The 14,656-nt window shown below is 49.8% G+C and overlaps 1 protein-coding gene across 2 annotated transcripts in view; it reads left to right on the top strand.

Annotated features, from left to right (window-relative positions):
* CCDC88B (coiled-coil and HOOK domain protein 88B) overlaps window positions 1-12,174 on the top strand; it is a 33,314-nt gene extending 21,140 nt beyond the window's left edge. For both annotated transcript variants that reach the window (XM_028709442.2, XM_028709443.2), the window contains 11 exons: window positions 9-132; window positions 1,081-1,224; window positions 1,404-1,565; window positions 2,731-3,008; window positions 3,796-3,939; window positions 4,617-4,803; window positions 7,173-7,318; window positions 7,913-8,008; window positions 9,253-9,398; window positions 10,691-10,948; window positions 11,701-12,174. In XM_028709442.2, the coding sequence (XP_028565275.2) occupies window positions 9-132; window positions 1,081-1,224; window positions 1,404-1,565; window positions 2,731-3,008; window positions 3,796-3,939; window positions 4,617-4,803; window positions 7,173-7,318; window positions 7,913-8,008; window positions 9,253-9,398; window positions 10,691-10,948; window positions 11,701-11,747 (1,732 nt within the window). In that variant the 3' untranslated portion in view covers window positions 11,748-12,174. The remainder of the gene's footprint in view (window positions 1-8; window positions 133-1,080; window positions 1,225-1,403; window positions 1,566-2,730; window positions 3,009-3,795; window positions 3,940-4,616; window positions 4,804-7,172; window positions 7,319-7,912; window positions 8,009-9,252; window positions 9,399-10,690; window positions 10,949-11,700) is intronic.
* The last annotated feature ends 2,482 nt before the right edge of the window (window positions 12,175-14,656 follow it).

Raw genomic sequence — 14,656 nt, 5'->3', positions numbered from 1 at the left:
GCCTATAGTGAGGAAAACCAAAAGAAACCTACTAATGGGAAGAAGATGGAACTGGAGGAGGAAAACAGCACACTCAAGAGGCAGCTTGAGGAACTGCGCGCCCTCAATCAGCAACACACAAACAACCATCAGGTGAGAACTTGCAAAGGTGTCCTTTCATCAGGGCACTTCTGGGCTCATGCCCAGCAACAGAATGAGGTGGTAGTGTCCTGAGTTTAGAAGTGTAGACTGTACCACCGCAAGAGGGGAAAGCTACTTTTGAATACATCTCCAGTGCAGGTTAGCATTAAAAATGTGAGCCTGCCACCTACAGTCTGAAGTGGTGCAGTCTATTTTACCTCTTGTTACCACCTTGTTTTGTCTCGTGTAGCCCAGGCAAGGCTCATTCTAGGTTTATGGGGGGCCCTACAGCTGGGGTGAGGAAAGTCAGTCCCAGGGGACAAATGTGGCCCTCTGGGCCCCTCTGTTTAGCCCTCAGGGCTTTCCTCAGACCACACGATCTCCTCAGCCTCACCCATTCTCCCAGGCCACACCCCTCACCGGCTTTGTTTCATGCCTTCCTTGAGTGCTTTTGCCTGGCTGGAATGTGTCCTTGAACTCTGATAATGCTTCTTAGCTTCCCTGGATGTGTGTGTGATAGTGTGTAGGAACTAGCCTACTGTACAAAGGGAAAATTTACATTCATTGCTCTGCCCACTTTTGCTCCTGGCCCCTCCCACCAAAGGCATGTGGCCTTTAGAAGGTTGCCCAGAAGACAATGTGGCCCTCAGGCTGAAAAGGTTTGCCCACCCTTACCCTAAGGAGAGATGGCATTCTGTGGTTTTAGTGTGCTGGGTGGCTTGGAGCCACCATTTCAGTATCCCACAATGCCCTTGTCATGGGATCATTGTAGGAAATTGAAATGATACACAGCTGCCTGGGGGCAATTGATGGCCCAGGTATGGAGCCCTGGCAGCTCCTGAGGATGTTGTGTGTGGGTATCGGCTGGGCCTGAGCCCAAGCCTCAACCACTGCAGTGCAATTCCCCTCAGGCACAGAGGTTGGTGTTCCCCAAAACTAGACTTTGTTTCCTCTCCCCAGGCAAAGAGTGGCTTTATTGTTCCTTTGGAGGAGCCGTCTGTGACCCAGGAGGGACAGAGTGAACATAACCCAGACCCGTTGTCACTCCAGGCTAATGCCAGAAATGAGGCCCTGAGTGCGAGACTCATTGAAGTGGAACGCAAGGTGAGCAGACGGCTACGACGGGAGTTGTGGTACAAAACCTCTGGAGGGCCCCAGATCGGTGGAGGCTAGTCCTGGTCCAGTGCTATATGTCTTTGGGAGGATCACTTCCCCAGCCAGCTGTGGAAGGCCTTCCAATTTTGCTACCCCATACCAATTTCACCCGGGTGCTGCCTTTACAGAACGCCGTTCTGCAGGCCGAGAAATCGGCGCTAACCGAGCGTCTCGCCCAGCTGGACTCGCAAGTCAGCAGCCTGCAGGTGGCGCTGCTGGGGCTGCGGGGCCAAAGCTCCGATGCGAAGGAGGAAAGTGGGAGGTGGCAGGCTCAGAACAGCGCACTGCAGGTAAGCACCCCTGCCTCTTCTACTGCTGGGATGGGAGCTGATTCCTGGGAACACGGATCCAGGTCTTCCCACCTTCTCAAGGCCATGGAGCATAGGAAGATGCCTTATTACACAGATTCAGACCCTTGTCTTATATATTACACACCTAGTAGACGCTACTGTCTGTGGGATAATTTCTGCTGCAAGTTCCAATGATCTCAGAAGCTCCATCTGTAGTAACTTGGAGCGGGGCTTTTAGGGTGGCTGCCTTGGTTCTGTGGAATAGCATCCCTGTTGTGATAAAACAGGTAAGCCACTACCTGCACTTTCTGGAAGCAGGTAACTGAATACAATTTGGTTCCAACAGGCTTTCCCAGAGGAATAAATGGGTCTTCACCACAAGCGTCTCCTTCGACAGGGTTTTGTTCTGAATGTATTCGCTTTTTTGCATTTTAAATTGTTCTTAATTACTTCATGTGAAAATTGGCGTGAGCCAGTTGTTTAGAACACGATTAAAAAATGAATGGTAATAAAATGCCGCACACCACCCCTGTCTTCAAGCAGTGCAAGATTCCAGGGGGTCCAGGCGCTTACCCAGGGTTCGTATTTCCTTTGGAATTATGTATATTGGAGACATATCTTTATTATATATGGTTTATTTACACATATATACAGCCTGAGCCTACGATGGAGGGGCTCACAGCATTAACACCTCAGAAAGTCTTGCTTCTCCCATAGCCACAGCCTTCAATTCAAGCAGAAAATCCAGCATGTCTTTCACACTCAGGCTAAAAGGGGGGGGGGAGGGTAAAAGCAAAGAAATGAGTATAATAAAAGCAAAAAGCAAAAGAGAAGAAATATGAATAAAAGTGACTTCCAACTATCCATTTGAAAGCGTCTCCATGATAATCCCAAATGGCATCCTGTTCTTCCTCCCTTTGCTAGCTGATGGGGCAAACTGTAGCTCCTGTGATTCTTTGGGGAGGGAAATGTGCTTTAAATGTATGCTGTGTACGTAGCCTAAGGTTGCTATTCTATATATACTTAACAGAGAGTGAATCAGCTGAATTTACTTGTTCAGGATTGTATGAGCAATTGTCATTGGATTGATTAAATCTCCCTGCCCCAAGGAGCTTACAATGTGTCCGTCTCTCTCGCTCTCATATCCCTGTTGCAATCCTGGCAGGTGGAGGCAGCATCTCTGCGTTCCCAGAAGACGCTACTGGAATCCCAGCTCCTGGAGCTGCGGCAGAGGCTGTCCGTCCTGGAGGCAGAAGCCCGGGGTGCCCAGCAGGAGAGGGAGGAGTGGCGGGGGCGCTACGATGCCCTCCTGCGTGATCACGACCGCCTGACGGTTCTGCATGAGAGGCAGGGATCTGACCTGGAGGGGTTGCTGGGGAAACATGCCAGCCTCAAGGGGGCGCTGCGTAGCCTGGAGCAGGAACACCGTGACCTGCAGGGCAGGTAAATCTGGGACAGAGAATCTGTAAGTTGTTGGTGTGTGTGGGGGGGGGGTCTATATTTATTTCTCTATTACATTTATACCCCACCTTTCGTCCAAGGAGTTTGAGGTGATGTATGTGGTTCTTCCTCTCCCCATTTTATCTTCACCACAGCCCTGTGAGGCAGGTTGGGGCCAGTGATAGCCAAAAGTGGGTTGAACTATGTGACTTTCACCTCCATACAGTCAGCTATATTCTAGATGTGCCAATTTATCACAGTTTGAGGAGACGTTCCAGCTGGAGAAATGTCCTTGAGGAGGGGGTGGAGCAATGCTGGAGAGGAGGTGTGGCTTGTGTGGAGAGTCCTGAGGGCCAGATACAGATGTCTGGAGGGCCACATGGGGCCCCTGGTCCTGAAGTTCCTCATCCTTGCTCTAAACCACAGGCAACACTACCTGTTCATTATATTTATAACCTATCATTATGAATAACAGGTAGCCGCTGATAGCCTTATCCTCCATGAATTTGTCTAATTCCCTGAGATGGAGAACCTGTTGAACTCCCATCAGCCCCCTTCAGCCAGCAGGGGATGATGGGAGTTGTAGTCCTAACAGCATCTGGAGGGCCACAGATTCCCCTGATCCCTGCCTTAGGAGAACGTGAGAGAACGATTTCTTTGGAACCAGAGTGCTGAGCAGAAATAACAAGAAGCAACATAACCCCCAGTGTTTTTCATTTTGCGGGGAGCACAAGGCCTTTTCCTAAATGGCACATCTGCCTAAGTCAAACCCAGCCTTCTCCTCCCGCAGGCACAGCGAGCTGCTGGGGCAGAAAACTGGCCTTGAGCAGCGGGAGGAAGCACTTCGGGGGCAAAAGGAGCGGCTGGAGGAAGCTGAGCGACAGCACCGGGAGCTGTCAGCACTGCATGGCCACCTCAAGGAGGAGCATGAGCGGTAAGGAGGGTGTGTCTGCCAGGGGTGAAGGTGGGAGCCAGCCCTTGTGGGCACATCCCAAACCTGCTGATACTTATTTATTGAGAGGGTTTATGTAGCTATGGACAACTGGATCTGGCTAGCACCCTCACTGGCCAAGTTAGATAGGTGGGTGTAGCCGCCACCTGTCAATTGCCGGATCTCCTAATGACATCAGGTGACCTGTTTGACCACCATCTTTTATTTACACCTGTGGGGTATTGAGGAAATGGGGTGAGCTTGGCACTAGGGTATGGTTACCAGACGTCCCCATTTACTGGGGACAGCCCCCCGATTTACAAATCCGTCCCCGGACAAAATCCATCCCCGGAAGGTGGGAAGCAGGGCCAGCGCAGGCCGTGGCCTGGGGAAAGTCCCGAGGCCCAGATAGAAAGGCCTGGGTGGCCACATTTGGCCCCCAGACCTGAGTTTCCCCACCACTGGGTAGGCCAAGGGGACAAGGACCTCCTTTGTAAACGGCAAGCGCTCTCAGCCATCTACTCTGGGATAGCTTGGTTGGTAGAGAATAAGACTCAATCTCAGGGTGGTGGGTTCAAGCCCCACGTAGGGCAAAAGAGTCCTGCATTGCAGGGGGTTGGACTAGATGACCCTTGGGGTCCCTTCTAACTCTACAATTGCATGATTCTATGATTCCCCAGGGTGAAGCAGGCATTGGGCCAGACAGAACGTGAACGGGACGACCTCCAGGGAGAGCTTCAAGGAATGAAGAACCGGTTGACCAGCCTACAGCTGGAGCATGCGAGGCTGGAGGCTGAGAGCAACGCCCTGAAGGAGCAGAACCAGCAACTGGACACGGCGCTAGGGCGCCTGAGCACCCAGTGTGAAGTAAGGATCCCCTCCCCATCCCCTCCACTTATACATAACACACATCTTCTGGCCTATAATAATAATATAATAATAATAATAAACAGCGCGGGTGGCGCTGTGGGTAAAAGCCTCAGCGCCTAGGGCTTGCCGATCGAAAGGTCGGCGGTTCGAATCCCCGCAGCGGGGTGCGCTCCCGTTGTTCGGTCCCAGCGCCTGCCAACCTAGCAGTTCGAAAGCACTCCCAGGTGCAAGTAGATAAATAGGGACCGCTTACTAGCGGGAAGGTAAACGGCGTTTCCGTGTGCGGCTCTGGCTCGCCAGAGCAGCGATGTCATGCTGGCCACGTGACCCGGAAGTGTCTGCGGACAGCGCTGGCCCCCGGCCTCTTGAGTGAGATGGGCGCACAACCCCAGAGTCTGTCAAGACTGGCCCGTACGGGCAGGGGTACCTTTACCTTTACCTTTAATAATAATAATTTATTATTTATACCCCGCCCATCTGGCTGGGCTTCCCCAGCCACTCTGGGTGGCTTCCAAAAAATATTAAAATACTATAATACATCAAACATTAAAAGCTTCCCTAAACAGGGCCGCCTTCAGATGTCTTCTAAAAGTCTGGTAGTTGTTTATCTCTTTGACATCTGGTGGGAGGGCGTTCCACAGGGAGGGCACCACTACCAAGAAGGCTCTCTGCCTGGTTTCCTGTAACTTGGCTTCTCACAGTGAGGGAACTGCCAGAAGGCCCTCGGTGCTGGACCTCAGTGTCCGGGTAGAATGATGGGGGGTAGAGACGCTCCTTCAGATATACTGGCCTAGTCCATGTCTGCAGTGGGAAAGCTGTTCCTTGGCTCTAACCACTGAGAATGCTGGTTATAATATAATACTTTCACGTGAAGCAGGCATATGTTACAGCCAGCATCTTCTTAAAAAGAGGCATCCCCCAATGTCTCACCCACAGGAGGGAATGCCTCTATTCAAAAGTAGTTCATTCTCTGCATTTGGACACCTCTTAGATCATAACCAAATCTCAAATGATGGTTCCTGAGATCAGGGAGCAGGTTTTCCTGTGTTTGGATGCAGCTGGGTGGGTGCCATTTTGAATCAAGATGGAGGACTGAACCTTCCAAAACTGCACTGATTTAGGGGTTTCTTAGAATTCCCAGCGTGGGTGGGGCTGCGGCAAACGCGGGTGGAATAATGGACGGGGCTGTTGCCCTTTGTACAGTAGCCTCAATTCCAGCCATGCAGAAGTCAGCGGTTTCTACAGCCACCCATCTCTCCAGCCTCCGTGCAGACAGGCAAGCAAGAGGCATTGTCACAGTGCAAGAGCACATCCCAGGCAGACAAAAATGAAACTGAGGAAGGAGCAGAGCAGAACCAGCAAGGGGAGTGGCCTAGCAGGGGCAGGCTTTGGTCTTTCAAATGCAAGGCCAAAATTCGGCACCCCCATTGCCTCTTGCCTTCCATTCTGCCCATTTAACTATGTCATAGTTGCAAGGCCCCCTGGGTTCAGCGCCCAGTGCAGTGGAACTGGTCACACTGCCCTAAATTTGCCTCTGGGCCTAGTTGCAAGGGCCATATAAAGGGGTCTGGATGGCCACATGAAATTGCATGTGTCTGAATATTTAGGTTTTTGAGGGCTTACATCCAATATGGATACTGCTAATAAAGACATGGGATGTGGGTGGCACTGTGGGTTAAACCACAGAGCCTAGGACTTGCCGATCAGAAGGTTGGCGGTTCGAATCCCCACAACGGGGTGAGTTCCCGTTGCTCAGTCCCAGCTCCTGCCAACCTAGCAGTTCGAAAGCGTGTCAAAGTGCAAGTAGATAAATAGGTACTGCTCCAGCGGGAAGGTAAACGCCGTTTCCGTGCGCTGCTCTGGTTTGCCAGAAGCGGCTTAGCCATGCTGGCCACATGATCCAGAAGCTGTCTGCGGACAAACATCGGCTCCCTCGGCCAATAAAGCGAGATGAGCTCCGCAACCCCAGAGTCGGTCATAACTGGACCTAATGGTCATGGGTCCCTTTACCTTAATAAAGATATGGAGAGATGGAGAGGACATGTCCACACCTCAATAGTGTAGAAACCCCCCACATTGTCATCACATGGTGCGTTCCTGCATCATGTCATTCCTAGCTGAGGCAAGGAAATGGCGTGCTGACATCACGACAAAGGTGAGCATCCTCACACATGACAGGAGAGACGGGGAGCCCTAAATGCAGCGGTTCCCTTTTCAGCAGAATCCCTGTGCCAGCGTAGCAAGTTGAGTCAGCTTGTGGAGTTGGTAGCATGTGGGGTGTTGTGCATTGTGTGTTTGTTAACAGGTGGGTGTGAATTCCACCCGTTAACGGGATGCTCTATCTCCCCACCTCCCTCAACCCATAGCTGCTGGCCCAGCTGAAAGGGAACCAGGAGGAGGAGAACCGACACCTTCTTCAAGAGATTCAGGTGCTAAGCAGGGAGAACAGACGCCTGCTGGAGCACAGCATGGAGAGTCGGGAGCATTTCCAAGAGGAGCAGCGCCAGTACCTGTGAGTGGGAGACAACCCACCTGTGAAACAAGTAGAGACAGATGCTAAGTAGAATGAATAAATTGTAGCTGATTGATGCATGAATGAAATCTGTGGGGAACCTCTTGCCCACAGGCCAAATTAATGCATGCCACTAAAACAAGTGGAAATAGAACTAAAGCTACGGTAGTTATTGGTTAAAGGAATATTAGCTGATCAGTTGTTGAATAAATTCAATTTGCCAAGCAGGCATGGGAAACCACTAGGCCAATGGCCAGATTTGGCCCACCAGGGGTCCTGATTTAGCCCACAAGACCATTTCCCTCCACGTTTGTCATTTAAAACTGTCGCTGCAAAAGAACAGCCCTTAGAGTCGTTCCTGATTGTTTCTTTGCAAGTGTGGGTTGCCTTCAGTGCTGATTAAATTGAGTGCCAGATGCAAGTGTGTGACATCGGGTAGCTGATAGCTGTGTGGCTCTAGGAGATGCCTGCACATCCAAGACAAGAACTCCATAGGGGCCTCCTCTGAAGTTTTCTGCGCTGTCCTGAACACCTCCAGCACCCCCTGCAGCCTGGAGGACCTTGGCATTAAATCCCACTCGGTTTCCTCCTTAGAGACAAACTGGGCGAGCTGCGTCGGGAGAAGCAGAAGCTGGTGGAGAAGATCATGGACCAGTACCGGGTGCTGGAGCCAGCACTTCCTCGTGGCAAGTAAGTCCAAGAATAATTTGGCAACTTTTAGTCCCTGGGGTCTTCATAAGAACCCTTAATGCATCAGCCCCCTCCAGCACAGCTAATGGTTGGACATGATGGCAGTTCCAGCAGCATCTGGAGGGATTGACAGGTTCCCCAACCTTCTGTTCTAAATCCTAGTGTTACACAATTTTTTAAGGTTCACACATAGCGGACACCACCACCACCACCCCCCCCCCCGCACAGAAAATGAATCCTTCACCTTCAAAAATTAGGAAATATTACCAGGGGGAAATAGATACTTTATTTGAGTTCATAGAGCAATCCTGAAGCCATCTTGACTCTCTTAACGAACCCAAATATTTTCTATGGAGTAGAAGGAAGTATCTTGGAAAAACATTTCCCAATAGTTCTTTTCGCTTCAAAATCCTACAAATCCTTCAAATAGATAAACTTATCACTAGAATGGGTAGGCCTGTGGCAATGGATTCAAGAACTGAGATATTTACCATTTCAAAAGAATGGGCCGGACTGGCTAGGAAAAGGCAATCAGCAAGCATTATCAGGTGTCTTGATAGACGGGAGACAAGTGACACACTCAAATTTCTGTTGTAGACCCGCCTCTTTCTATGACACTCGTATGATGCTTTTGAGTGGTTTTAGGCTGAGGGTTGGGTAATTTCTAACGTCTTTAAAAGTTGCCACATACCTTTGTTCTGGATTCTCGCCTCCTTGCAAGGCGGGGGGGGGGGGGGACTCTATTTCAACAGAAAACAAAGACCAGCCTTGCATTTTTCAATTGGCTCTTGCCTCTACTCTTTCTTCTCTGACCTACAATGATACTGGGTCCCTTGATGGGGAGTTCGACTGTAAGAGCTAACCCCAATGTTTTCTTATATCACTAACAGAGCTTGTGACAAGCATGCTCCAATTGGCTAATTCTTCACCCTCCCCACACATACCAGATTAAAAAAGGGCCATTCTTTATTCTCTCTTATTCCAAGGATAATCTTGTGGAGCTCTGATACAGCTTCTGATTATGCCAGAGATAACATAGCTATCATGACTAGTAGATGTAGCTGTATTTTAAAGTCATCCAAACTAGTGACTGTCACTTCTTGAGAGAGCCAGTTCCATAGTCCAGTGATGCACTGAGTGTAGAAGGTCCTTCCTGTTAACTGTCCAGAACACCCCATCCTTTAGCTTCACTTTTCCTTTCCTCCTTGCAACTCTTTTTATCTCACCCGCTTTTTACTTCACAGGAAGAGTAACTGGATAGCTGAGAAAATACGGAAGCTGGTGAAACACCGACGGGAAGCCCCCCATGAGCAGCTGCGCCCCATGGCTGAGGGGGCCGGGAGCAGCGAGAGCCTAACAGGGCAGGAAGGACGTGGGGCTGATGGGACAGGTGAAGGAAGGGAGGAGAAAGCCATGGCAGGGGCAGTGGAGAGGTTTTCGCTCTCAGCTTTCACTAGTATATTTGAAGGCATGGGGGAAGAAGTGGTGGCTCTCTGGAACCAGGGATGGGGAACCTCAGTCCCAGGGGCCAAACACAGCCCTCCAGGCCTCTCTGTCTGGCTCTCAAGAACTCTCTCCAGGCCACAACCCTCCTTGAATAGCTTTGCCTGGCTGGAATGTATCCTTGAACTCTGATAATGCCTACTGCTTGCCTGGCTGGAGGACAGAGAAGGATGTGTGAGTGTGTGTGTGTGTGTGTGTGTGTGTGTGTAAAGCAGCCTAATGTATTAAAGGAAGATTGACATCTGTTGCTCTCCCCACTTTTGCTTTTGGCCCCAAACACCACTGGCATGACCCCCGCCGCTCAAAGCAGATTGCTGGAAGGGAATACAGCCTTCAGGCTGAAAAAGATCCCCCTCTCCCGCTCTAGAATGGTGGTGGACTACAACTCCCAGCATCCCTGACATCTGCCATGTTGGCTGGGACTGCTGGGAGCTGGAGTCCAACAGCATCTGGAGGGCCCACAGGTTTCCTGTGCCTGTTTTAAGGTATTTTTGTTTCCTTTTTATAATTGTGTAAGCTCTCCTGGCGATGTTTTTACACCAAATGGCAAAAAATGAATGGAAGAAAGGAATTAGGACCACAGACAGAGATGCTTTTATTCCAGGATCGTAACCGCACAAGCATGGAATTTTATGTTGTGATCAGAATTCACCCTCCCAAAAATTGTAGCTTTCAGTTGTTTTAAATAGACGGTGCAAGTTTCTAGCCCAGGAGGCTAAGAGTTTCGGTGCTCCTCCTTTACGACAATTAATTAATTAATTAATTAATGACCCTTTTTTTATTGTAATACTATGTTTTTAGTCCGTATGCCGCCTTGTGAAATTTTATATGAGTGCAGTTTATGAATATTTAAATAAAATTTAAAATAAATTATATGAAATGCAGAATAAATGATGCAGATTAACAAAACATTATACAGATTGGCATAATGTAAACAAGGTTGCAGAATTTTCTTGATGCAGGATTTATTTGTGGAGCAAAGTGTTTAATGTTGTTTTTAAAAAGCCTTTTAGTGTTGTATTACAATTTCTTGTGAAGGGTGGGTGAGTAATCAAATGGTTATTAATTATGGAGCCCTGCAGAGAGGTTTGGGGCTTCTATCTCTTGGGGCACAACCTGCCCAGCTCTGCTGTCTCCTGACTTCCCTCTTTTCTCCTCTTAACCCCGTTGCCCTCAAAGTTTCCAGCACCCCCAGCTCACCAGCCCCTCTCCGCAAAGCAAGCAGCACCCTCAGTGTTTTGGATGGCCAACAGACGCCCTTCCGCCGCCATAGGCTGAGCTCACGGCTGCCTGCAGTGGAATGCCCAGGAGAAGAGCAGGACACCCCTCGCCAGCGCTTCCGCCAGCGCCGTCTTGGAATGCTGGGGGGTTCCGTCGAAGAAGCTGCGGCAGAGTGGGAAGTTCCGAGCCAGACTTCCAAGAGCGACAAGGAGAGAGGTGAGATGAGAGAGATGGGGTGGGGAGAGACCATGGGCATAGCCGGGGGGGGCAGGGGGCACCTGCCCCCTAAATCAATACAAAACCTTGCCCCCCCCAAAAAAAATCTTGGCTATGCCCATGGGAGAGCCTATGCAAAGGGATGGGTAGGTCTGCATTTTGGGAAAGTGGGCCTTATTTTTGCTCAGGACCTCCAAATCAGCTTTGGTTGCGTAACCTGAATTCGCTGTTAGGTGATGGAATCTCTCACTTGGGAATAGTGACAATCTGGAAAGGCCCGGATCCTTTTAAGTGGAGGTGCTGGTGGTGGAACCTAGGACCTCCAGCATGAAAAGCAGCTCCTCTGGCAAGAAAGTTGTGGTTCCTTTGCAACTGCTGTTTTCTGAATGTGTTAGGAGACGCTCATAACAAATAAATCCTTATTTTTTACCAAATTTAGGCCCCTGCACCCTAGAGCAGGGGGTGGGGATCAAAATGATAAGAAGATAGATAGATTTTCTAATACACAAAAAGCAATAATAATAACAACAATAAAGGAGAAAAAGAAGAGATCAAAGCAAGAAAATAAAAAAGGATACGAGGCTGTAATAAATATTTTCACGGAATCCTAGAACTGTGGAGTTGGAAGGGAATCTTGCTCACAGCCATCCCTGTGTGGCCTCAACCTTCTGGTTAACAGCCAGATGGACTCACCCATTGCCCCACAAAGCTTCTGCAATTTTATTGTGTGTTTTCTGTTTTGGTTTTCTCAGGACCGCCACTGGGTGAGGAGGAACAAACCCCCGAGCGCCCATCGTGATGTTGTGGAGGAAGAGGGCTCACCCTCTCAGATTCTCCAAACCTGAACTGATGTGAACATCCTATTGGGGAGGCATTAAATGAATGCAAAGCACAGGGTGTCATTTGGGTGGGTTCACAGATTCCTATGGGCAGTGGGGCTGTCAGGACAGGAATTTGGGGCAGACATCCAGGTCCCCACTCAGCCAGATGATCAGGAGCGCTCTCCCTCCCCTCAACTGCAGCAGGGCTACTGGATCGCTGCATTTTGAAGCATGTGATGTAATACCCTCTAAAGAAGGTGACCCAGTTTGAACAGCAGGTGTGGGGAGGGGCTGAGTCTGAGCATCTGCAACCATAGATGTATGTAATATGTATGAAGGGTGAAGGGCCCGAATTGTTGCAGTTAAGTAATGTATTTAAAAATAAAGTTTATGGTTATTTATCAATCCAGTCTTTCTGGGAGTGGAATGTGAACAGCACAAAACGCCGCATTGGTTTAGCACCGTGATGTTGCAGGAGGTGCGTGAGATCATTTTCCCACAAAAGAAGCAGGGCCGGCCCAAGCATTTGGGAGAGTGAGGAGGCTGGTTTAGCGTGTGCCACAAAAGAGCAGCAAACTGTTCTTTATTATGAGTAGTGCATTTTTACTGCCAGGGAATGGGAGAGGAGCTCACAAAGGTGCCAACTTATTTTGCCTTTGGTAACATAACACCTTGGCTGATGTCCCTTCTACGCTTCACATTTAAAGTAGCATTATATCACTTTGACAGGGAAGAGCTGTTCCTATGTTCCCATGTCTTCAGGGAATGCCTGTAGCTCAGTGGCAGAGCATCTGTTTTGCATGCAGAAGGTCCCAGTCTCAGTCCTTGGCATCTTCAGGTCAGTCGGGGGGGGGGGGGGAATCCAGTTGAAAATCCTGGATGGCTGCTGAAAATCAGCTTGGCAGAAATGTGTCCTTGAACTCTGCTAATGCTTCTTGCTTTCTTGCATGGAGAGGATAGAAATGGTGTGTGTGAGAGAGTATGTATAGAAACTAGCCTACTGTATCAAGGTAAAACGTGCTTTAAAACAATTGAGAGTTGGAAACCCTGCCTGACCTGTGGCACATAACCCAGAGATCAGTCTGGGCTGGTGCTCATCGAGTCTGGTGGTGTGGAAGGCAACGCCAACAGCAGGGGGCACCAGAGCCAATGATAACAAGGTAAAGGGACCCCTGACCATTAGGTCCAGTCGTGGCTGACTCTGGTGCTCATCTCGCTTTATTGGCCGAGGGAGCCGGCGTACAGCTTCCGGGTCATGTGGCCAGCATGACTAAGCCGCTTCTGGCGAACCAAAGCAGCGCACGGAAACGCCGTTTACCTTCCCGCCGGAGCGGTACCTATTTATCTACTTGCACTTTGACGTGCTTTCGACCTGCTAGGTTGGCAGGAACAGGGACTGAGCCACGGGAGCTCACCCCGTCGTGGGGATTCGAACCGCCGACCTTCTGATCAGCAAGTCCTAGGCTCTGTGGTTTAACCCACAGCGCCACCCGCGTCCCCTAAAGCCAATGATAGGCAGAGCCAAATAATCCTAGTTTTGCCCCCATCCTCCTCCCCCTCTCCAGTGAGTTCTACATGGGGCAATACTGAGACTACAGAGGAGGAAGCTGCCAGGCAGGACCACCCGCTGGATTGACTGCAAGAAAGAAGGCAGGCGGCAGGGGCTAGCTAAAGGCAGACGATGTTGGTGGGGCAGTGCCCCATATGCCCTCATCTCCACTGCAGTAGATCCTGATCTATCTACCTAGGTACACAGTTTTAAGCTTGCACCCCGCCAACCTGAGCTGCCCTTACTTAGCCCCCACCTTCCCTTTCTTCTTACGTCTAGTCCGAGGTGGGGTGGGGTGGCACAGGCTCTTGTCTTCTCTCCCTAGACCTCCGTGTTGCCCCTTGTAAAACTGAGCAGGGAGTGGGGAGGATGGCAGCAAAACTAGACACTGAGCCATCTATAGCTCAGTTGGTAGAGCATGAGGAGACTCTTAATTTCAGGGTCACAGCTTTGAGCCCCACATTGACCTTTGTGGTCCCTTCCAATTCTACAAATCCCATGGTTCTGTCTCTGCCTGTAACTGGCTCTGGCGCCACCTACTGTTGGGCTCCCCTGCCTTTGGCCCCACCAGACCCAAGAAGCTGCAGCCACCGCTATCACAGGCAAAATATTATTATTTATTTATTTATACATACATACATACCTCACCCATCTGGCTGAGTTTTCCAGGCCACTCTAGGCAGCTCCCAATTGAGTGTTAAAAACAATACAGCATAACTGGGAGAGGTGCGAGCTTCAAATAAATCTGGTTCCCCATGAGGATGCAAACTGAGTGTGCAGCCCTTCCAAAGCACACGTACTGTACACTAGCCACTTCTGCAACGTCTGCTTTAAGTTCCTACACTCCACTAGCTCTCTCTCCCCCCCCCCCTTAGCATAATTTTGATTTCCTACCAGCAGAGGCCAAAGACAGGCTATTTCATGGCCTAGTTGCCAATTTTTCTCTTCCCTTGCACAATCCCTTCCTTCCTGTTTAAAAATGCTACGGCTGACACAATCAAGCTAGCCTAACTATTGTTCCACCATCCCTCTCCGTCCATTCCAGCCAATGCTCTGTGCACCTTGCACCAGGCAACACCTTGCCCCAGATATGCCTCATTGACCACTTTGATTTTGCAGAACTGGCACTATTAAAAGGGCCATGTACTATTTGTTTTACACTTGTAAGGAAGAAATATTTTACCCTCCGGACCTCTCCGCCACTTGACATTTGGGCTATATAGATCATCTTGGCTTTCACTGTACAAAATGTTTTCCGAGCCTGCTAAAATCTTTTTTGTCTAGACAAGCCTGCACTCAGACAAAAACTGGCATGGGTTTTAACCTGTCATTTTAGCT

Source organism: Podarcis muralis, chromosome 16, assembly GCF_964188315.1.
Source record: "Podarcis muralis chromosome 16, rPodMur119.hap1.1, whole genome shotgun sequence".
NCBI classification, from domain to species: domain Eukaryota; kingdom Metazoa; phylum Chordata; class Lepidosauria; order Squamata; family Lacertidae; genus Podarcis; species Podarcis muralis.
Note: the sequence above shows the minus strand (reverse complement) of the source record. Positions and strands in the feature narration are given on the sequence as shown.